Source organism: Acipenser ruthenus, chromosome 31 (assembly GCF_902713425.1).
Source record: "Acipenser ruthenus chromosome 31, fAciRut3.2 maternal haplotype, whole genome shotgun sequence".
Classification (NCBI taxonomy): domain Eukaryota; kingdom Metazoa; phylum Chordata; class Actinopteri; order Acipenseriformes; family Acipenseridae; genus Acipenser; species Acipenser ruthenus.
The window spans coordinates 8,539,062-8,563,950 of record NC_081219.1 but is presented as its reverse complement, the minus strand read 5'-3'; the positions used below and the strand labels follow the sequence as shown (position 1 = coordinate 8,563,950).

The following is a 24,889-nucleotide window of genomic DNA, read 5'->3' as shown; positions in this document are numbered from 1 at the left end:
TGATGCTGAGCTGTGCTGATCTTTTGGAGTGACAAAGTGCTGCTTGTTTAAGATGTGCTACAATGTCTCCTTTGTTTAAAGAATTATTATTAGTAGTAGTAGTAGTAGTCATAGTAGTATTATTATTTTGTATCAAAGTTGTGATTAATTAAATGCAATTGGATTTACAAGTTAATGGGCATTAAAGGGGCTAAGGGTTTGTTTTCCTATTATAATAAGTACTGTCACTAATGTAATAATAGATTTTTACCATTAAAGGTTTTGAAAGTGAAAGTCTAATAAAGAATTGATCTGAAGGGAGAGAGCTCTTCAGAAATTAAAAGGTCATTTCCATCAAACTGGTCACAAATCAAATTATCAAAATAGCTCTATTATATACTGTAGTTAACTGTCTTGCTATACCCTTTGGCACAGTTTACTCGCCTTCAAAATAAGAATACATTTCACAGAAATGTAAAAAAAACTAATTTGCAAGTACAAAAATAGCAAGTCCTTGGGATCTGTTGAGAGTGTATACGCACACACCCCCATTCATTTTTCTTTTAAAACCTTGTTCTGTTCATTATGCTTGTTAACCCTTAGTCAGTGGCAAGATGTGCCAATGCACCCCAGCACGTTTAAAATGAACATCACTCGCAACTCCCGGCACCTTTAAAACGAACATCACTCTCAACTCCCAGCATGTTTAAAACGAACATCACTCTCAACTCCCAGCATGTTTAAAATGAACATCACTCTCAACTCCCAGCACGTTTAAAATGAACATCACTCGCAACTCCCAGCATGTTTAAAACGAACATCACTCTCAACTCCCAGCATGTTTAAAACGAACATCACTCTCAACTCCCAGCATGTTTAAAACGAACATCACTCTCAACTCCCAGCATGTTTAAAACGAACATCACTCGCAACTCCCGGCACCTTTAAAACGAACATCACTCTCAACTCCCAGCATGTTTAAAACGAACATCACTCTCAACTCCCAGCATGTTTAAAATGAACATCACTCGCAACTCCCGGCACCTTTAAAAAGAACATCACTCTCAACTCCCAGCATGTTTAAAATGAACATCACTCTCAACTCCCAGCACGTTTAAAATGAACATCACTCTCAACTCCCAGCATGTTTAAAACGAACATCACTCTCAACTCCCAGCATGTTTAAAACGAACATCACTCTCAACTCCCAGCATGTTTAAAACGAACATCACTCTCAACTCCCAGCATGTTTAAAACGAACATCACTCGCAACTCCCGGCACCTTTAAAACGAACATCACTCTCAACTCCCAGCATGTTTAAAACGAACATCACTCTCAACTCCCAGCATGTTTAAAACGAACATCACTCTCAACTCCCAGCATGTTTAAAACGAACATCACTCGCAACTCCCGGCACCTTTAAAACGAACATCACTCGCAACTCCCAGCATGTTTAAAACGAACATCACTCTCAACTCCCAGCATGTTTAAAACGAACATCACTCTCAACTCCCAGCATGTTTAAAACGAACATCACTCGCAACTCCCGGCACCTTTAAAACGAACATCACTCTCAACTCCCAGCATGTTTAAAACGAACATCACTCTCAACTCCCAGCATGTTTAAAACGAACATCACTCGCAACTCCCAGCATGTTTAAAATGAACATCACTTGCAACTCCTGGCACTTTTAAAATGAACATCACTCGCAACTCCCGGCACCTTTAAAACGAACATCACTCTCAACTCCCAGCATGTTTAAAATGAACATCACTCTCAACTCCCAGCACGTTTAAAATGAACATCACTCTCAACTCCCAGCATGTTTAAAACGAACATCACTCTCAACTCCCAGCATGTTTAAAACGAACATCACTCTCAACTCCCAGCATGTTTAAAACGAACATCACTCGCAACTCCCGGCACCTTTAAAACGAACATCACTCTCAACTCCCAGCATGTTTAAAACGAACATCACTCTCAACTCCCAGCATGTTTAAAATGAACATCACTCGCAACTCCCGGCACCTTTAAAAAGAACATCACTCTCAACTCCCAGCATGTTTAAAATGAACATCACTCTCAACTCCCAGCACGTTTAAAATGAACATCACTCTCAACTCCCAGCATGTTTAAAACGAACATCACTCTCAACTCCCAGCATGTTTAAAACGAACATCACTCTCAACTCCCAGCATGTTTAAAACGAACATCACTCGCAACTCCCGGCACCTTTAAAACGAACATCACTCTCAACTCCCAGCATGTTTAAAACGAACATCACTCTCAACTCCCAGCATGTTTAAAACGAACATCACTCGCAACTCCCAGCATGTTTAAAATGAACATCACTTGCAACTCCTGGCACTTTTAAAATGAACATCACTCGCAACTCCCGGCACCTTTAAAACGAACATCACTCTCAACTCCCAGCATGTTTAAAACGAACATCACTCTCAACTCCCAGCATGTTTAAAACGAACATCACTCGCAACTCCCGGCACCTTTAAAAAGAACATCACTCTCAACTCCCAGCATGTTTAAAATGAACATCACTTGCAACTCCCGGCACTTTTAAAATGAACATCACTCGCAACTCTGATAGTTTTTCTTTTCATCAAGTTGAACATTAAATCTATTTTGAAATGTAATGGTTTTCATTAATAGTTAATGACTTACAATGTAAATAAAAGCCTAAATATTTTGATTTATTATAATTTAATAAAAAGGCACTTAGTAATATCTCCCTGAGAACTTTGGGAAAAAAATGCAGTGACTAGACGCTACATTCTGCAGTAGTCATTGCGGTACTGTCTGCTCAGAATAACTTATAGGTAGTCGTTTTCCCCCCAAGCGATAAAGGTCGCTAGCACATGAAGTGGTACAAGAGGCAGCACTTTTTTACAGTTAAAATCACAGTCGTGTATGGTGGCTGAGAGGTGTAAAAATAGTTTTTTCATGTGTTCCCATGATGTGTGTTTCTTGAAGCCTCTTGTCATACAAACACCGTGCTGTATCAATGTAATTTAACCTCGGGTGCCTAATCCTGTTTTTTTCTCTGAAGTCCGCAATTACGTCTGTGTTCTCCAACGCGGATTTCATAGGGCTCTAAAATGTATACTTAATTTTGAGGCTCGTCAGAAACTTGAAACAAAAAAAGCTAAAATAGCGTCTTTCAATTAGTGTATAGGCTACCATGTGCAGCTCCTGTTTACTTACAGAACATAGTGCTGAGAGTTGCAGAGGAGCTGGGTAGATGCGTTTCCAGCACTGTATTTGATTACTACATTATTTACAGTAGCCTACTTATTACCTCCTTTTCCTTTTTTGTTATGTATGCAAGTTCTCTGCATTTATTTTTAATTTTTTTCAAAGAACATACTGAAGCTGCTTTTTTATGAGCACTGCGACTTCATATTGAAGCACAGGTATGTGTTGACAATTTTTGTGTTGTACTCGATGTTGTAGATGTTAAGTTTCTAAGTACAATACAATATTTATTTTTATAATATGTAGTTTATATTTGTGTTTTTGGTATTTTAAACTACTGTTCCTAGCATGTTGTTTGTAAAAAATAAAAAAAATTATAATTCAATATTTTATAACATGCTTAACACTTCAAAACAGTGTTTATTCAGTACAGTTTAAATATTACAAACTGTTTGAGTTGTTCTTTTGCTTTAAATTATATGTTACATGTATGTGAGGTGCATGTGCACCCCTTTCTACCTTCTGTGAGCTGAATTATTGCTGCAGACAAAGGGTTAACAACAGATAACATGTGAGTAGTATTTTAAGCAAATAGCAGTATGATATAGTGGTAATTATTAGGCTAGATATTTGTCACTGAAAATATAATTGGCTGGATTTTTTGGTTTTTATAAATGAATAAATATAGTCTATGGAGTGACCGGGTCATTCAGTCTCCCTACCTTACTGCATAAACACCTCAGGATTGAACCAAACTGTTCGTTTTGACCCTCCTGGTGCTCAGACTAATTGTGCTCCATCTGTTGAATATGCTTAATCTGTTGTCAGTCGTAGTCAATATAACTGCTGTGATTGCTGAACTTCCCTTGAAGTTTAAGCAAAGCTTAAAGTTTCTGTGTAGCAAAACACTGATTTAGTCAAGGATCTGCACTAAATCTTAAACTGCAGTTTGTTTTGCTAGGACCAGCAGTGATTTGTAAACTGTAAATGGGTAACTAAAACACAAAGTGAAAACATTTTGTCATAATTTAGTTTTAGGGTTTCTTTGTTTCCTTAAAGAACGATATGCAGTCACTATACTCCCACAAACTACATAGAGAACACTGTAATGAGTTTTGTAGAATGACAGGTAACCAAACTACTGGATAAGTAGTCTGGTTTACTGTTTCTCTGGATAATTGAGGATACATTGTAAGACTGTAAACTAAAGCAAGCACCTCACGTTGACTTCTTTAAAAACACAACAATGCCAGTTGTGAACCTTTACAGCCTGTGAAATCCAAACATCCAACACTTGATATAAATAAATATAAACAAATTAAATAATACAGGTTTACAAAGGGACAAGTAAAGTGCTGCCTGTGGGCCCCCAGGCAAGATCAGCAACTTGGATTCAAACCTTTTTTTTTTTTTTTTGGCTTGGAGAGCCAACAATATAGTGGATCAATGATGACAGTATGCAAAAGAACGAAGAAGAAAATGTACGAATGAGAGGAGGCCGTTCGGCCCATCTAAGCCTGTTCGGTTCCTAGTAGCTGATTGATCTTAAAACTTTGTCCAGTTGGGTCTTAGGGATCCAAGTGATTCTGCCTCAACAGAATAGGTAACCCATTATGTACACTTACCGCTCTGTGTGAAGCAGTGTTTTTCCCTCTGTCCGAAGTCTGTCTCCACTTTGTCCTGGTTTCTGTTCTGCGCTTAAAGTATTGGTTAAGGTTAACTATGTCAACTCCTCTTAAGATTATAAAGACTTAAATCCTGCCCTAATTCTTCATTTTATCTAGGCTAAATAGATTCAGTTATTTCAGTCTATCTTCATAGCTCATTCCTGTAAGTCTTTGGATTAGTCTGGTTGCTGTTCGTTGGACTATTTCCAGGACCACAGTGACCATTTGTTACTGTACTGTGGTGATCAGAATTAGGCACAGTACTCTAAAGCCCCTTTCACACTGGCATGCTCTACCCGGTGTCATGCAGGTCGGTTGTGTGATTTAACACTGCTTTTAATAAAGCAGATTGACCTGGGTGACAGAAGCAAGTACACAATATGAGTGTCAATGCCCCGGAAGCAGCCAAACTTCTCTGGATTGAACCTTCGGCATACATGTTGATTAGGGCAAATGCTATTTCATCCGTGCTGCAATTTGGCTAATATTGTGTCTCAATCAACTAAAAATATGGCTAAACTGAAATGTTTCTTATGGAAGTGAAACCTTCACGCAGATGTGGCTGTTTATTTCATCGACTTGCGAACGGCCGTCATGCATTTTGTCTCGTTCAACCCGGCGAAGCGTGTCAACCCACATCCTGAGGTGGGTCCTATAACCCGGTCAATACTGGTACAACGCAGGTACTTGGTTCTGTACCAAGAGGGATTGTGACCCGAGTAGCCAGAACCCGGGTTGGAACCCGGTCAGGAGTGACAGAGTGAACGGGGCTTAAGTGTGGTCTCACCAGGTCAAATACTGTACCTTAGCTTTGTGACAAACAATAGGAAAGTTTATTCTTATGTTATTTAGGGTAGAAGGTGGCATAGTGGGTTAATACTCACAAAGCAACACAGGATATGCTTTGTTTTTTTGTTTCAAGTTTCTGACGAGCCTTAAAATGAATTACGTTTTGCTCTGCCCCGCGACTGTAGTTCATGTGAGGCGTACTGTATCATACGGTTCCAAAGATACTGAATGACTTCCTTGTGATTTCGTTTTACTATAGCTGTTAATTGTCATTTTTTTAGGTAATAAAGTTGACAAATTTCATCAAATGCTGCAATTGTACCTGGAACTACAAGGCTTTATATCACAGTTTTATATCACTGTCTGATTTCCTGTCAAAATGTAAAGACTGTTAAGTATAGTGCCTGAAACAAGATTGTCTCTTTCTGTTGATGTTCTGGAGTTGGACAAATAGGCATTATCACTTTCCATAAAAGAGTAAAAAGAAAGTAACGACGCCCAGGACAGTACATCTGACGTGGCAGTGTCTGCAAGCTCTTTTCATTACTGGATGCTTATAGGACCATACTGTAACTCATTGATTGCTGCTTCTGCTTTCCGCATGGTGGAAATAAATTGATTTGTATTATATTTTGCTTCATCTGTTCAGTGAAACTGTTACTGCATTAGAGCTTCCCACTGAATAAAGTCATTGCATGCCTTAAAAATAAAACCTGACTTAAATATGATATGAATAATTTAAATTATAAAGTTGTTTTTCCCATGCTTACTTATGGCTACGTATTCTTTAATTTAAACCACTTTGTCCAAAGGGTTACAGAGAAAATCAAGACAGATTAATTATTATTATTATTATGCTAACCATGCATTTATTTCTGATTTTTATTTTATTCTCGCTGCATTTTTTAAAAATTAATTAAAAAGCGAACACATTTAATTAAAGGGAATCTAAAAATAACATTAAAGCTGTAATTTTGCACCGTTACTTTTTTTTCAGGCTTATTCGTACGTTTCACATGCTTTCTGTTTGGAAGTGTAATCAAACTAATCCCAGTGTTCCAAATCCTTAGACTTTGATGTCTGTTTCTATTTTTATTTTTTTAAATCCAACAATCAAGTCTTAGATAAGAGAGCACTGTTGATTGAGTCACCTGGAAGGCTTCTCCCTGTAAAATGTTGTCCGTGTAACAAAAACAGGATTAAAGGGATTTGAGACGACCTCATTTTTTTGTGTTGTGCTTTCTGACCTGTAACAAAGTTGTGCTGCAAGTATAGATATCAGTGGAAAACAGGTTGTAAAAAGAAAGTTCACTTGTGTCCCTACAGCTCAAACTACAGGTGGGGGGATGTAAACACATGGGGCTATCAACAAGGTCTTTTTTTATGAAATGATGTTGTAGAAAACTTTGAGTTGGTACTGTAGTTCATATCACACACATAAATTTACTAAATGTGTTACGTGTAATTTTTGCTTACCATTAAGTGAATTACTATAGTATACCATCCATTTACACAGCGTTCACTGAGTTAGACACCAGACAAGAAAAATTCAAGACTTACCAGAAGTGAGACAATAACATAACACAGACCAAACAAACTCAAGAGTTCAATACAAAGTTATCATGTCTTGTGTAAAATTTTTTATTTTTTTTGGACATGTAAATTGATAGACAATGTTTAGCCTGCATCACTGGTTTATTCCGAGTACAATGGAAGATGTACTGTAATTCACAAATATGTGTTTGCTTTGAAGTTAATAAGTTGATTCCCTTTTGGCCTAATTGTGGTTGATATAGAAAGCTATCTATGGGAATTGCACAGTGCATGGCATTATTCTGCAGTCAGCAGACTTTCTAGTATAAGTTTGCATATTGCTCCCTAAAGACACTATAAAGATAGCTTTGATCTTTCAAATGTAAATTAACAACAGTAGGCAGCAGCCGGGTGTGGGGTGCGCATCTTAGACATGCCATTTCTGGAATTACATGAATAGCTTTGGAAACCTAATTTTATTTTTTAGCCTTTGTCTTCACACTGCATTATACTATGAAAGTAATTTTAAAATTGTAAACATTTATGCCAAAGCAACCGCCCTCAGTTACATGTCTGCAGTTAATCAGTGTGATTTATTTATTTTGGCAAATCTGTCTTCCGACCAGATCAAGCTAGAACAGATTAATCTATTGATTCATCTGATCTATTGATTAATCCCTATTCATTTATGGGTCAGTTGACATGGGTCAGTTGAGCTAAACAAAGGATCAGGTTTACTTGGAGGTGCAACTAATGTGTTCATTGTTTTGTAAGTTAACTTTAGTACAGTTGTTTATTGTTAATTCAGTGTTTATTTAAAGTTAGTAACAAAATTAGACACATTTAAACATGACTAGAAATGACCTTAATTACTTTGCTAGAAGTCTTAGTTTTGCAATGTTTTAAAAAATATGTATCTTAAAAAAAAGAAAGCAAAGTATGGGGGAGAGCATGCCACAAGTTTACTACTGTAAATACGACTGCACCCCCAAACATGGATTTTATAAAATGGGTTACAGCTAAGTTTGTAATATTGTGCACTAATTGAAAGTAAAATTGAGGGCATTGAATTAAAGAAAAAATGGCAAATATACTGTGGTATTTAGTCAGAGAACAGAACAAAGACAACTCTGAGGTAAGCAGTAGCAGTAACACTTTATTCAAAAGCCATCTGAGAAATCGCCACGCAAGTCTCACTCAGCATGTAATATATATGCAGCAGCGGCATCTACTTATTAAACTAAATATCGCCTTATAAAACTGACAGTGTGTATGCAATGTTTAAATTAGACACTAGAGATGCATCTCACCACTAGCCTCTGATTTCAGAAACATATTTAAAACAAAATTAAAATCTGTCCTGCTCTCTTCTGACACAACCGTTGTGCTTTTAAACAAGGTCGGGTTCAGCATAGAATTCTGTTCTGCTCGCCGCGCACAGGAAGGACTGCGGCACTGCGCAAACTGACACGGAAGTCGTTTAGTCCACGTATTATCTAATGCTGGTTTACAATCTAGGGAAATTATGTCGGTTACCGGCCATCGATGTGAAAACAGCCTCTGAAATTATTGGTCAGCTTCTCCTGAACATCGCAAAACCTGAGTAGGATAATTTCCTACACACACACCAAAAAAAACCAAAAAACACTTGGAACCTTCAGTGTATAGCCTTTTGTTTACTGAAGCATGTCCAAGAAGAGAGGTAAACGTAATCTGACAGAATCGATCACCAATTTGGACAGGGCCTTGTCAGTGGCTGACAACGTGGCGGCTGTGGATGACGAGTCGGCTACAGTCTCGATCAGTATCTGCATTGCAAGCCACAGTTTCAAACTCAAGGACTTAAGCTTACGAACGTGGAGCATTCCTTAACAGATGTATGGGATCAGCTTGCATCAGTTGAGGCATTATGTTCTTCCCTGTCCGCTGATAATACTAAAATGAAGCTGAAATTGGATGATCTTGAAAACCGCTCACGCATGCAGAACTGAATACAGGGCGGAGATGAAGGATCTAGGCCAACTACTTTCATGGCTCATTTTTTTTTTACAGAGGTACTTCGGGAGGGGAGCTTTTATAATCCACCAGTGGTTGATCGAGCGCACCGTTCCTTGGCCCTGATCCATCAAGGCCCATGATCATACGGCTGCATCATTATCAAATTAAGGAGCAGATTCTTTGTCTTTCCTGCGAGCGAGGGCAGCTTTATTTCCAGGGGTCCCAGGTTTTAGTGTTCCCCAATCTTAGTGCTGAGCTGGCATGGTGTCGGGCTGCCTTTTTAACAAAGTTAAATCCCAGTTGCTTGCTGCTGGAGTTAAGTATGGCATGTTGCACCTTCCTCGTTTTCGAGTTACATTCAATGAATTGCCACAAGATGCTGCCACTTTTTACAAAGAGCAGGTTCTTCCCTCCTTGGATGCCAGTACAAGCAGCTGAACGGGCTGTCATCGACTGCACTGAGGGTATGTGACTGAAATAGTTTTTGCAGTGGACAGCTAAACCCATCGACTTTATGATCAGCAATAGTTACCTCCCTATTGAACATAGCCTCTGAATTATTCTATTGCGCTGCTTACTGTCATATGCGATAATTACCTGTTATTATTCACAGTGTGGCCTAGAACAGAGCCTGTCTCTGTTTGCGGAAGGTTTATGTTTTACGATGTTGCCAGTTGTACAGTATATCATGGGCTAAGGACATCCTAAGGTGATTTCGCCACAATTGTCAAGGTTTTTTTTTTTTCCTCTCCCTTTTTCAGGGCGCATCCATATATATACATATTATATATACTTCTCTGTGTATCCATATATGTTTGTGTGTACATATGCTCCCTTGAGAACGATATGTACAACATCAGCTGGCAACTGCCTCCAAAGCATGTACCGTCAGCCGACCGCTTTTTTTCACACTGCAGACTCACCATGCAGCCACCTCAGAGCTACAGCGTCGGAGGACAACGCAGCTTACAAGCAATCCCGCAGGCACATGGCCAGACTACAGGGGTCACTGGTGCGCGATGAGCCGAGGACACCCTGGCCGACCTAAGCTCCCCCCCCCCGGGCGCCTCTCGGCCAACTGTGTGCCGCCCCCTGGGAGCTCCCGTCTACGGTCGGCAATAGAATAACCTGGACTCAAACCGGCGTTCCTCCAAGAGGCCGATCTGCACATATCTGACCATTTCTGCGTATGTAAGGCATGGCTGGGGCAGCTGTTTCATTTGGGTTTCCATGGCAAGGCAAGGAGCGCTGCTACCCTTATCCATAAAGACATTCCTTTTGCTGCCTCTCAGCTGACCAAAGATCCAAATGGTCGTTATGTCATTGTGTCAGGTAAACGCTTCAGTACTCCACTGTTACTTGCTAATGAATACGCCCGTAACTGGGATGCCTGTCAATTTATTACTAACTTTCTATATTCTCTTCCAGACTTAAACTCTCGCTGTTTGATCCTGGGCGGTGACTTTAATTGTGCATTGAACCCAACTTTAGAACGTTCCTCCTTAAGGTCTGCCTCACCTTCAAGGACCTCTCAAGCTATTTGCTCCTTCCTTGCTGAGTGTGGGATTTCTGATGCATGGCGCTTTCTTTTTCCAACTTCAAGACAATACTTTCTTTTCTCCTGTCTGCCATACTTTCTCTCGTATTGATTATTTGTTTTTAGATAACAAATTACTCCCTTCTATTTCTTCCTGTGCTTACAGCAGCATTGTTATATCTGACTATGCCCCCTTAGTATTGGTAATTACTTTTCCTGATTGAAACGCACTGCGAAGCAACTGGCGCTTCAGCCCCCTGTTACTTTCTGATCAGAGTTTTGTCCAGTTTATTTCTTCACAAATATCTTTTTCTGGATACTGATTCAACTCCTGGAATTTCTTCCTCTACTCTGTTGTAGACCTTGAAAGCCTACATTCGCAGGCAAATAATTTCATACACTGCCCAAGCCAATAAGTGGCATACAAAGGAGACTTTCTGAGATAACTGATCTCATCTTGGAGTTGGATCAGAAATATGCTAGCTCTCCTACCCCTGAACTGTATAAAGAAAGACTGAACCTGTAGACAGAGTTTGATTTGCTGTTAGCTACGCAAGCTGAACAATTACTATTAAAATGTCGTCACGCTATTTTTGAACATGGCGACAGGGCCAGTAAAATTGTAGCTCATCAGTTAAGACAAATTCATACTCACTCTGGCACCACTTCTGTTGATCAACAGGAGATCAGTCACCAGTTCAAATTATTTTATTCTATACTCTGTAGCTCTGAATCCCCTGGAGACTCCTCCCTTATAGATTATTTTTTTCAGGACCTTACTATATCGATCCCCAATCTAAGGCTGGTTTAGAAGAGCCCTTTTCCTTTGAGGAAATTAACCAGGCCATTCAAGTAATGCAGAGTGGCAAGTCACCTGGTCCTGATGGGTTTCCCACAGAGTTTTTTTATTTTAAATTCTTTTCTCAAATCCCCTCTGTTATCTTCTGTATTTTCTGAATCATTTCTTTCACAGTCTTTGCCTCAAACTCTTTGCCAAGCTTCAATTTCATTGTTATTAAAAAAGAACAAGGACCCCCTTGATTGCAGCTCATAGCGCCCTATTTCCCTCCTTAACGTCGACATTAAAATTCTAGCAAAAGTACTGGCCTGTCACCTTGAATCAGTTTTGCCATCCATAATTTCCTTGGACCAGAGTGGCTTTATAGAAAACAGACATTCTTTTTTTAATCTTTGGCACCTGCTCAATATTATATACTCCCCATCAACTACCCAGAAATTGTGGTTTCGCTTAATACTGAGAAAGCCTTTGATCGAGTCGAGTGGGATTATCTCTTTTCTACCCTCCAGAGGTTTGGTTTTGGCCATAATTTTATCTCCTGGATCAAATTGCTTTACTCGTCCCCTCTAGCTTTTGTTTGTACTACCAATACTTCCTCCAAACGTCTTCCACTCCATCATGGCACGTGACAGGGTTGTCCTCTTTCGCCCTTGCTTTTTGCTATTGCTATTGAACCCTCCAGGGGTCAGGGGGGGGCGGGAGCAGAACAGATCCCGCTTCCTGTCTACCTCATGTTCTTTCTATACTAGATCAGTTTGGTAAGTTCTCTGGGTATAAACTGAATCTCCATAAGAGTGAACTGTTCCCCATCAACTCAGCTGCCATACATTAACCTCTCTCCATCTTTCCTTTCAAAATTGCTTCAAATAAATTTACATATTTGGGCATCACAATAACACGTTCTTGCAATGACCCCCTCAAGTCTAATTTCACTTCATTACTGAAACGCACGAAACAAGACTTTGTTCGTTGGTCTGCATTGCCTTTAACACTTGCTGGCCATATTAATTCCATGAAGATGACTATGCTACCGAAAGTTTTTATATCTTTTCCGATGTATTCCAATATTCATCCGCATATCTTTTCAAGTCACTCGATCAAATTATATCCTCTTTTATTTGGAATACAAAGCCTCCTCGTAGCTATAGAGTTTTTCTGCGGAGACCAAAACCCTTGGGAGGATTGGCACTGCCCAATTTTCAGTTTTATTACTGGTCAGCTAACATTCGTAGCATTGCCTACTGGTTACATTCCCATTGTCATTAGGCTGGCCCTGTATGCTACTGTATGGAAGCAGCTTCATGTCAGTCTACATCTCTATCTGCCCTGCTTTGCTCCTTCTTTCCTCTTTCTACCTCTCAATTCAGTACTAACCCACTAGTCTGATAGTCACTCAGTATTTGATCACAATTCAGAAAGCATTTTGGTTTGCAAACTATTTCTATGTTTTCCCCTATTGATGCTAACCATCTGTTCCTGCCTTCTCTAGGGGACGTGGCCTTTCGTGTCTGGCACTAAAATGGTATCAAGTCCTTTTAAAGAACTTTATATTGATGATAATTTTGCTTCATTTGTCCAGCTTTCACAAAAATGTAATCTTCCCAGAACTCTTTTTTTTGTTACTTACAGGTCCAGAATTTTGTACAAAACAAAACATCCCTCTGACCAAGTTGCAATCAGATTCCCTGGCTTTTGTGACCTTGCTTGCCAGACGCTTAGTCCTGTTTAACTGGAAGCAAGCTGCCCCACCCTCCCACTGGGTTAAGGATGCAATTCCTTAAACTTGAACAAATTAAATTATTCGGGAACACACAGAAACAGTTTATACATCATGGCAACACTTTTTAACATTTTTTGATCAGCTGCAGCTCTCTTTCACTCCTTGAGCCATCCTTTTTTTTTTTTTTAGATTTACCTTATCCCTCTCTGTGACCTGATCCACTCAAGCTGCTCTTCCAAACGTGCACGCGCATCGCCACTTCACGTGTAAATAACCACACATGGAAACTCCCCCAATGTCACTGTTCTTATGTTTCTCAACAGACTTAGGAAAATTGTTGTATCAATTGTAGTAAAATCTACAAAATAGTCAAGTTATAATTGGGGCTACCAGAAACATGGTCTTGTTTACATTTCATTTTGTTGGTATTGCATCTTTATACGGGCAGTTCTGTGTTTGTTTTATTTTTTTGCTCAATGTTTCTTAAAAAGGATGTCTATTAAAACAAAAGGCAACTGTTTGAAGGAAAGAGCACTGTAAAATACATTGTTAACCTTCAAAAAGTTTTCTTTTTGGCAAATGTGCATTGTTAAGTAGAATTTTATTTATTTTTTAGGATTGCATACAAGTCCTTTCTTATGTAACGCACAAAGTAGTATTAATCACAAATAGAAGCATGTGGGTAATGTTTTGTTTTATTCTGCCTCTTGCAGCCCTGCGATATGTTTCTTGTATAAAAGTCACTCTGTACTTCTGGCAAACCAGTATATTTATTTTTTAACCTCAACGGTCGAATGGTTTTCTTGTACAGGCATCTCAACCTGAGTGTCAGGCCAAAGCCGCTCCCAGCCCTGGTGAGGAGTGGAGTCCCAGAGGCGCTGAGGGGAGAGGTCTGGCAGCTCCTGGCTGGCTGCCACACCAATGACCACCAGGTCGAGGAATACAGGACCCTCATCACCAAGGTAAGAGGCAGCTTTCAACATATTCAACATACTTAAGCTACTGAAGAAACTATAAAATTAGGCAAACCTTTTGAAGTTTGATCCTACAAGAAAACCTAACCCTTTGGCCACCACACTGTTGAAGACATCAGAGCCTTTTTGAGGCAGTGACTTCACATTGCAGGGCTATATACCTTTATGTTGATCTCTAACCTAAGACCAAGGACTTCATGTAACTTCGGTTTTCTGCTGTAAATATAGTTTGAATACACAGCAATATTGTACGAGTCAAGTTCCATTCCATTTTATTTCACATTTACAAACCATTCCTTAATAGTGTGCCGTTGTATGTTTTGTTTTTGTTAAAAAACAAACAAAAAAAATCTTATTAAACATATAAAAAAAACAAGTTTTCTGTACATACTGTCCATTTTTGTATGTAAGCTCTGTAGGGTTAGATGACTATAGTGACCATTACATTTACCACTTCTAAGGCTCAGCACCTCACTTGTATAATACTATAATATTAGTTACTTTTGTGACTTCCTTATAGTATCTCCTATGAGGTGTTGCAGCGATTGAATGGGGCTGTTCCCTTTCAAGTACAAAATGTAACCATTACCGTATGGGTATTTACCTCCTAAAGACCCCCGAAACGTTAAGATATAACAAAGCTGCTCACAGAGCCTGTAACGCATTTTATTCTCGTTTTTATTACGAGATACTGTAATATTTTAATGAATGTTTTGTAGAAAAGTTTCTCTAGTTACAGAGACTACGCGCAGGCCGGCCTACAATGTGATGCTTTGCACACGTACAGTAAGAGCAGCTGCTGGGCTCAGCAGCACTGCGCAGGACCAAGATATGCAATCCCATTCACACTATCTTGATGCCGTTTTGGTGACAGCTTTTAGCATCACCATTACGAAGGCTGTGGGTACCATCTAACAAGCAGGCTTCCCTCAGTCTTGTGTGTCAGGTACAGAGGACCTTATGGCATCCTCACCCACCGAGCCTGCAGCTCTGTCTGGCCCCTGAACGGCTGCCCAACAGGTCTGTCCAATGATAGGGTTATTGACACCCTACAAAATGCCAGAGCAGCGTCTGCGCATTTACAGTACGGGTACAAGTGGGCCGTCTTTCAGACGTGGTGCGTGCCTCTTGGGTTCGACCCCATGACATGTCCCATGGCAGGGCCTTTTTGACCAGGGGAAACCCCCTCCACGTTAAAGGTCTATCTGGCAGCCATTTCCGCTCACCATGTCAGAATTGGCGGTCTCCCCAGGAGCTCACTTCCTGGCAGGGCAATTTTTGAAAGGGGCTCTATGAAGGACATTGTTCCTTGCTGGTTGTTAAACATGGTACTTAATGCACTCATGAAGCCTCCATTTGAGCCCATGCATTCAGCTGAACTGAAATATTTATGGCTTTAAAGTGGCTTGATTGCTTGCTATCACTGCCACAACACAGGTGAGTGAGATGCAGGCATTCTCCGTTGCAAAAGCCTGCTTAATTTTTACAGAGGCCTGGACAAAGTTTACGCTCCTTACCAATCCTGCCTTTTTGCTGAAGATGATCTTGCATTTCATGTCAACCAGTCTGTGAAATAGGAGGCTTTCCATCCACCTCCTACGATGACAGGGCGAAAAGTTCCATGGTCAAGCCCTGTCAAATGGATAGCAGACGCAATCAGGACTGCCTATGAGCTGGCCAACTTGCCCCTTCCAGAAAAGCTTACTGCCCATTCCACTAGGGGCATGGCAATTTCAAGGGCTTTATTCCAGAGTGCATCTGCCAAGGACATGCAGTGCAGCGGTGTGGGCTACTCCCCATACATATACTAGGTCCTAAAGACTGAATGTCGTGGATCCTCAAAAGCCTGGTTTTGGAACTAGAGTGTTAAGGGTGGCTTCTCAGTGGACAGGCATATAGGCAAGTTTCTGTCTCCTTTTTTTTGCCCTATCTACTTGTTACTGGGGTTCCCTATGGTAATGCACAAGACTGCCTCTCTGCTTACCCTTGTAGCATTCCAGTCCTTCTGCAATATTGTCCTTGCTACGGCTTTGGCACACTTATCCATGCATTAATGGTTACGTTTGTACTTGAAAGGGAACGTTAGGTATCATAACCCTGGTTTGCTGAAATAGAAATGTAACCATTAACCTTCAAGGTCACTGTGTCCATGATTGCAGCAGGCTTGAAGGAAAAATGACGCTGAGATCTGTGAGCGCAGTGCTTTTGTGCTCTCGGGGGCAGGCCATGACTGCGTCACAGGCTCTGCGAGCAGCTTTGTTATATCTTATTCAGGTTTTGGGGTCTTTAGGAGGTAAATACCCCTACGGTAATGGCTACATTTCTATTTCAGGGAACCAGGGTTATAACCTAACATTTTTGTTCACAGAAACACATTTCTAGTTTTATTTGTGTTTGGAGATTGTGTTTAGAACCTCTTACTGCTGCATGTTGTTCAGAGGGATGTAGTACCAAGCAGGTTTTAAGTGCTTTGCAAGCTTGTTTACATACAGCTAAATCAAATGTTGTACAGAAGAATGTAGCAAACATACAGCAAGTCAAATGAACATGATTGTGGGAAACTGCTACAGTAAAGTACTCCCACCATGACGGCTGGTGTTTAAATTTGAAGAACATTGTGATGGAGTTTAGGCGGCTGGTTAAAGGAGGATTTATTCTGCAACAAAAATAAGTTAGTTGCCAAAGGAATTGAGCTGTTACATATAAATATAACAGCGTTTGAGTTCATCTTGTAAAAATATTTACAATGCAGATTAGATTTCCAGCTCATTAAAACCAGGGTGTTTTGGGATATGCAAATATGAAAAGCTATTCAAGCAACAGAACAAATTCATTGCATTCTCAGTGCACTGTGTGGTATTTATACCATTATATTACTGAGTACTGTCACATGCTTTACAGTGTTGATTTTTACCATATTGGGGCATTAAAAGGATATGTAAAATGTAACATGCAGGAATAATGTAGACAAACTGTTGTATTTAGTACAGTTGCTCCATTCATTATTACAGAACAATGGTGGTGACATTTTTATTTCACGGTTGGTCTTTGTGGGGGGTGGGAGGGGTGGACCTAAAATGAGTACTGTACAGGTTTCTTTTTATTATTATTATTTTTTTTTTTTTTAACAATTTTATTCAGCAAGCCTTGTTCTAGAAGAACTGGATCCTATAGGTCAAGGACCATAACAATGCCACTTCTTGCAGCAAACATTTAAACTTGTAATCGAACCTTAAAATGGTAATTTACTCCTTTAGGCTCCAGATGCAGCAAAGCATGGCTAGTGCAATGATGCACCAACACTGTGACAAAAATACTAAGCATGTTTGGATTCAGGACATTTAAAAAAAAAAAAAAAAAAAAGTTTAAAGGACAAATTATATTTACTAGGAATGTCGTTTTTTTCTCTTTTTAGACAAGAAAATTAGACATACATCTGTTATGGTTTTATTGTATTATAATATGCTACAATGCAAACATAGATTTTGTTAAATATGTATATACAGTATGAGAATATTTCTGATTTGTACATCGTGTAAACAGTTCATATAATTTAAAATACTTGTATTTACACAATGTTGAGATTTACGAAAATTAAATGGACATTGAACTTTGACCAAACTCATTGCTTAGTCTAATCGTCCCTTTTCATCATTTCAGCTGATATCAAGGTCTGCTATGTGGGGATCCAATGCTTTTCAATGGGACATTATACCCTACGGGGCAAGCTTCAGTTGCACATGTCATGTGAAATGAAGTTCAAATAGACTTGCTACATTTTTAGGAATAGATTCAAATGTTTAATGAAACCCTGCGAATTGGAGAAGCACAGCTCATGTTTTCTACATTTTAGAATTGCTATTGTGTTATAGAGAAAGCATTTGCAAAAAGCTTTTGTGTTTGGGTTGCTTTTTATTATGCTTATCAGAAGAGTCAATTCTAAGCTTGTCGTTCTGGTTATTGTTTGAAAGCTGAATAATAAAACCCCTTTCTAAGCTGCATAATACAGACTGTCACTTATTGTTTTACAACTACAAGGGAGAAGAATGTTAATCTTTGTAACAACCCAACGAAATTCAATTTTCACCTTCACTCAAAACAGACACATTTTCTGGGCTCTTACCCTTACCATTTGAGTAGTTTTTGGTTATTGTTTGGTGATGGTAAACAACTTTGAAAGGGGTAAAACACAAACATACATTTTCTGGGTAATTTCAACAATTAGAGGGGGACGTGATCTAATTAGATAACACCTTCAGGAATAAAAGATCCACTTGAATATTTTATACAACACATTTTTCAGCTGAGTTTTAAACTAGCTGCTTTTGCACAGGCTAGACGCCTATTACATGAAGCCCCTTTTTGAAATGGTTAACTGCAAAGCTAAGTGCAGAAGTCTTTCAACAGCTGTTTTAATAATTTACAGATTACTGTCCTTGTTAAGTGTCATTTTTATGCCATACTCACGAGTTTTGCCTGGATTTAAAATTAAGCTGATAATTGATTGTGTAGCTTGCTATGGAAAGCAGCCGGAAACACACAGTAATTGGTGCAAAGTTGTAATAATAATGCTGAACTGTTTTGAACCTCTGTACTGTTATTGTAAGGTTATCATCGCTGAATTTGTTTAATAGTAATGTATCTATAACTATAAACACTGAAGTTCGAAATTTAGAAATACTAAAATAACCTACATTTATTTAAATGGCAAACATTTATACAAGCATGTTATAGTACTTTGCTACACCAGATGGGGGAAGGAAGTGGAACCACCAGGCCAATATACTGTGCTGTATTGTACTTGGCTGCTCGGCTTTGAAGGCACAAGGCTGTGTTCAGGATCCTGTGCAAGGTTGCAGTAGCTGATCCGTTACATTTTGCAGTTGTTTGTGACAGAGGTGGGGTGGGTGACTGTTCAGATGATAAAAGACGAGTAAAATTGTAGGATCAGGAGGGGTATGTGATGCGGTATTGAATCTTCAAAAAAGGGGGGTTATTTAAAGTTGCAGAACACAAAATTAAATTGTCTTTAAATTATAGTTTTTTAGAGCTGTTGGTTTAATGCATATGGATTTGAAGAACATGCATTTTTTAGACTGTCTAGAAATGCAAATAAGATGTCAAATGTTAAGCACAGTTAGCATATACATTATGCATTTTGGATTTGTCCCTCATACAGGAACAAAGCAGCAGAAATTGTATTATGTGGTGAATGGATTTGTGATGCGTGCATCAAGAAAGAAAAACAGATAAGTGATGTGTTCCAAAATGCACATTTAACAGCCACTTGAAGCCTTTCTGTCTTGCTTGTTCTAACGCATAGTGTGATTTGTATCTCATTGTTGTTATACTATGGATGTGGTCATTGTTAAAAAGCCTTGGCGTCCCCCACAGTAAAAGTAAAGAAGCAGCTAAAACATATTAATTAAGAACCACATTTCTGATGTGTGGCTCGGTAGAGGCTTGTGTCAAGTGAAATGAGTCCACAACACTGTTTTGCACAGATGGTCAGTCTCTGCTTGATAGAGACCCAGAAATGAATAGCAGGGTGTGTTCAGTGAAGAAACATTAGTAAGTTTCAAAGTGGCCAAAATGTTCAGCAAATTTACCAGTGGAAATGTACCTCCATGCAGTTGTACTTTTTCAGGCATTGTGGTCTAGTCAATTAATCTAAATGTTGGTGGATCTGAACACTGTCATCCTTTAGATCAGTGGTTTCCAGCCTTGGTCCTGGGGACCCCCTTTGTCTTCTGGTTTTCATTCCAACAGCGCTCTCAATTACTTTGCTTAATTAGACCTTCTTACTTGTTTTCAGCTCTTAAACAGTTGCAGATTTCAAGTTAGCATTATAACATTTTATAAGTAACTTGAACTCTGCAATTGTTTAGGAGCTGAAAACAATTAAAAAGATCCAATTTAAGCAAATTATTAGTTCAATTAAGGGTCTAGTTAAGTAACTGAGAGCTCAGCTGGAATGAAAACCAGCACACAGTGGGTCCCCAGGACCAGGGTTGGGAACCACTGTATTAGACATTATTTCTTCAGGATTAATCTACTAAAATGCAAACACCAATTGTTAACAGATATCAAACTCATTTAAAAAGTTAGATTTTTAAAATGATCAATATTTCTAAAATCATGTGACGGATTATTCCAAGCAAATTAATGTATGTTTTTCGATTCTTGGGAGAGTCGGGGAACGATACCTAACATTCCTAAGACCATAGCCTGTTAGCAGGGACCAGGAGATCAGTCAAATAAGCAGCACAATTTTAAATGTTGTAGCATAGCACACTGGCGTGCATCAAAAGAACAACCTAGCACAAAAACGGGCTAACCTGTTATAAAATGTATCAAGTTTAGATAGAGCAATGTCATTGGCATTCATGTAAACAGTGTCACTATTAAAGTGTAACAATTCCCTGATGCCATGATACGAAACATATCACTATGTGCAGGCTGGCATACGATATGTATCACGATACATGTGATAGTCCTGATAGGCTACTTGTATGATGCTTAATAAGATCAAATAATCATTGTTTAAAGACAAAAACTTAATGAGCTAGGTAGAGTATGTATTCATACAACTATAAAACACACGTATTCTTCATTCACAAACAATTTGGTGAAGTACAATGAGCTGTGTTGTTCTTTTGGTCTTTTATCACGATACAGACGATGCATACCTCTATTATGATACGATAAATAGTGTAAAGAAAGTATATATGCATATGCAATGAATCATTACACCCCTAATCAACACAATACAATATAGGGAATATTATTTATTTTATATTGCAAGATCGAGCAGGATTGATCAGACATTGAAAAACAATCTTCAGTGTGACGCAGGGTGCCCAATCTAAAGTTAAGGACATGTATTGTGAACATTTCCTCCGGGATATGTTTTAGCCCCTTTCTGTTTGTCTTTGTTACTGAAAAATAATTCTGTTTCTGTTTTTATAAGTAATTGTGTGTAGGATTTCTTCAGATAATCCACGAGTCTTACATATCCATATAACATCTTGGTGACACTAGGTTCATTTCTATTTCTGTCTCATGTGAAGCATAATGCGAGACAGCAAGCTAAAACATTCCTTCTGGACTCAGCTTTTGGTGAAAGGGTTTTGTTTGTGTTTCTGGTTCAAGTTTAAACATTTCTACTGATAGACTGAGGTCACAATACAGAACATATCACGATTCATTGTGTCCCCCATTTCATGTAATGCTACTAATGGTTAACTTTGTGGTGTGTAATAGGATAAAATGAGCTTTAAAAAGCAAAACCTGCCGACCTGTAATTTACAAGTGTTCATCATTTAAGAACTATTTGAAGTTCTGCAAGTATCCATGTTGTGCTTATAATCTATAACCATATACAGCACACCTCTTTAACGAAACCATATTCAGATTGATGCACACGGAGTTAGTTTACCCCAATAAGACAGAAGAGGCAGAGCAAATGAATTTCTGTGCCCATTATACGGAGACAAAAAAAACAGACTTAAATGACTAATTGAATACAATTTTGAATGGTAAAGGTTAATAGACTGCATTTAAATACATTGTTATGGGGAGTTAACCAGCACTACTGTTCCATATTCTGACCCCTGTCAGTCAAATGAGATAAGGGTTAAAAGCTCCATAATCAGGAATGCAGGCAAGCCTGACTCTCTTGCTTAGTGGTTAAGATGCTTGATTGCAGTATGCAGGGTAGCTGGCTCTCAGATCTCCGCCCTGCTACACATGCTAATGCTAAGATTGTGGCTGTCTACCCACTAGAAAATCCAAATTGCTAGGGGATAGATGCAAATGCACGCACAGCTACTACATTGGCACACTTATTTGAACAGCAGTTTTCCCAACCCAAATAGTAGCATGCTAGATGTTTCTTCTTCTACTGTATAGTTAGTTCTTTTTTTTTCTGTTCAAAATCTTCAATGTTTGTTCCGAAGACAGAGTTAATACAAAGTGCAAGACCTTGAATGATTGCGCCTGTCTGCCTCCATTTGGAAGCAGCACTGCAGATATTGATGATTCACTCATGCCCTGTAAAATCACTTACTCCATCTTCCCTGAATAAGTCACACTTTGTAAATGCGGCACAGAAGATTAGCGTGTTGCTTGGGGGAATCTGATGTCTGTGTTGGTTCTTAGACTGTTACATTGTTCTTACTCGTTTTCCCATGCTCTACCGTGTGATAAGAATCCACTTGGAAATAGGAAAACAATTAGGCTTCCTGTGGGTCAAATTATTTTAAAGGAAACATACACATGTTATCAGTTGTGTTGTTAAAATGACTTGCAGGCTTTTATTCCCTGGCATACCACAGCTGTGCTTTCAGTTGTAGAAACTGTGCATTCAGGCTTCAGACAGGCAACACATTTGTTGAACTCTCCCAGCAATGCTGATCTGTACACAGGTCCAGAATAGAGAACTCCACTCAAAACTGCAGACCTCTATTGTTGTATAGTGACTAGAACTCCACTAAACATAGACTAGTTATCGTGTGTATGTCCTTTTATATCCACAACCAATTATTATGTTTACTGTGTAAGGCAGTAGTTATCCTAGGGTCATGCAGTTCACTTACCCGTTTATCGATTTACCATTTTTGTGCATCTTGTGCTCATTTGCTGGTTTAGAGAACATTCCTGGCAAACCACAACAGGTACTGTATGCAGTATGCTGTGGCAGGGACCAGTGTACTATAATGAATGTATTGCTGGCTACCTAGATTTTAAGCATCTTGTATAGGTCATCTACTCTGTCAGATTTCAAGGTAACTAGGCATACCTCACCAAAAAAATGGCATACGTTAATATGAACAGTGAATGTTTCTGTTTGATTGCGCTTTGTATTCATGCAGACTCTGCATCTCATCTGATGAATTGCACTGCAGCCTGTGCCAGATACACACCCTAAACCAGCATTTGTTTAAGCCAAAAACCAACACTTTTTGATATAAAGGTACTATGCAAAATACATTTGTCCTACTAGTTATTCACAGATCATACAAGACATCAGTCGCTGTCCACTGTATCCGAATAAAAACCTGTCCTTGATGTACATTCTATTCCCTATTATGGATTTTTAACTGCTTTGCCCTTGTTAAGATGCAGTATGTAGTATGTGTGCTGCAGAATGTAATACAGCTGCAATCATTTCAGTTTCAAATTGACTGGCTCTCCTGGGTATTTGAAATGAGGCCTCAGGGCTTTGACATTATTATCAATTCTGTTTGGAGTTGTGTTGTGTACAAGGGCACATCTTTATTGTGTCTTGCAAGATCGAATTGTAGTTGACTGTTTGCTTTTTTGCTAAATCTCTTAGAATGTTAATATACAATTACATTGTTTTAGGTAAAATCATACCATTATTTAAATGGTCCTCTAAATTTGACTGGACTGCATGGACACTTAAAACAAGGATTTCTATGTGACCTACTTTTTCATGAGCTTTGGAAGGCTACTGTATGTCTTTGATTTTATAAAACTCTGCAAGTTTGTTAATAGACTGTTCTACGGTATACAGAAATCAGTTATGCGACAAAAAATGGTAAATCTGACGTTTGTATGCTGGGAGGTATGTATTTTTTGCTGCCCCCCTTCTAATAAACAGTCAAATAAAATTATAATATATATTTAAGATTTAACAAACCTGTTGGGTTCCAAGCCTTTTATTTGTTATATCGAGGGGTTCTTTATAGTAAAAGGACAATCAAATCAAAATGAACGATAAACTGATGGAGTAAGTTAATGAGATGAGATTGTGAATAAAAGTAAAATTGCATGTACATGTTCGTCTCATGTATACAATATTCGGCCTTTGCTTTATCCTATTCATTAAAGAATTAAAACGCAATAGAAAAAGCAAAAATCCCCAATTGAAGCAGAACATTTATTTACTTCATGAATCGTTTCAAAGTGCACCAAATCTTAATCCAACATGCAAGAATCCCAAACTGAGTTTTTATTCCAAATCAACCCGACATGAAAAGTTCATCAGATCCTCAATTTTTTTTTCTTTCTTGCTGTTTTTTCTTTAATCAGTTTTGCTTTGCCGCACGGTTGCTGGACCTATAAAACTTTTTATTTCTTTTCACGGATGATTTGGTAGTGAATTCAGTGAAGTATGGACTATGTTCTAGTGTTGTAAAACATTGATTTGTATGATAACGCTAAATGCATTTTTTTACTAGCAAATCAGCTAGTTTAAAACTATTGCAGTAGACTTCATAAAACAAAACTTTTCTGAAATGTATTCAGAAAGGAGTGGATAGGAATATACATGGCCCCTTTTTTGCAAGCACATTTAGCTTATAAGATAAAGTTTTCAACACTTGAGGGAATATAGTTGTAAAGCAGGAATGATGTAAAGAAACGCATAAGCACTTCTGTTTTTGCTTTGATTACCTCAGAGAAGCGTAGTAAACTATAACAGCCTTGGATAACCTTGTCTATGACTTGGTGTGTTGACCCATGTTGAAAACATCATTATCTTTTGATACTGTTTCTTCACGGTTAGCAGATCTGTAGTCACACAATGTATTTGCTGGTTTATTTATTTTTAATTATTGTGAAAGTATAATAGCATTTTTCTCTCCTGATTTCAGATCTCTGTATTTTTTTACACATACTTGTGACAGTCATGCCTCTTGCTGTTACTTCAGTTGGT

The 24,889-nt window shown here is 38.7% G+C and overlaps 1 protein-coding gene across 2 annotated transcripts in view; it reads left to right on the top strand.

The window, feature by feature from the left end:
• The window catches only part of LOC117974003 (rab GTPase-activating protein 1-like), a 130,764-nt gene that overhangs the window by 32,790 nt on the left and 73,085 nt on the right, over positions 1-24,889 (top strand). For both annotated transcript variants that reach the window (XM_059005657.1, XM_059005658.1), the window contains one exon: positions 14,046-14,196. In XM_059005657.1, the coding sequence (XP_058861640.1) occupies positions 14,046-14,196 (151 nt within the window). The remainder of the gene's footprint in view (positions 1-14,045; positions 14,197-24,889) is intronic.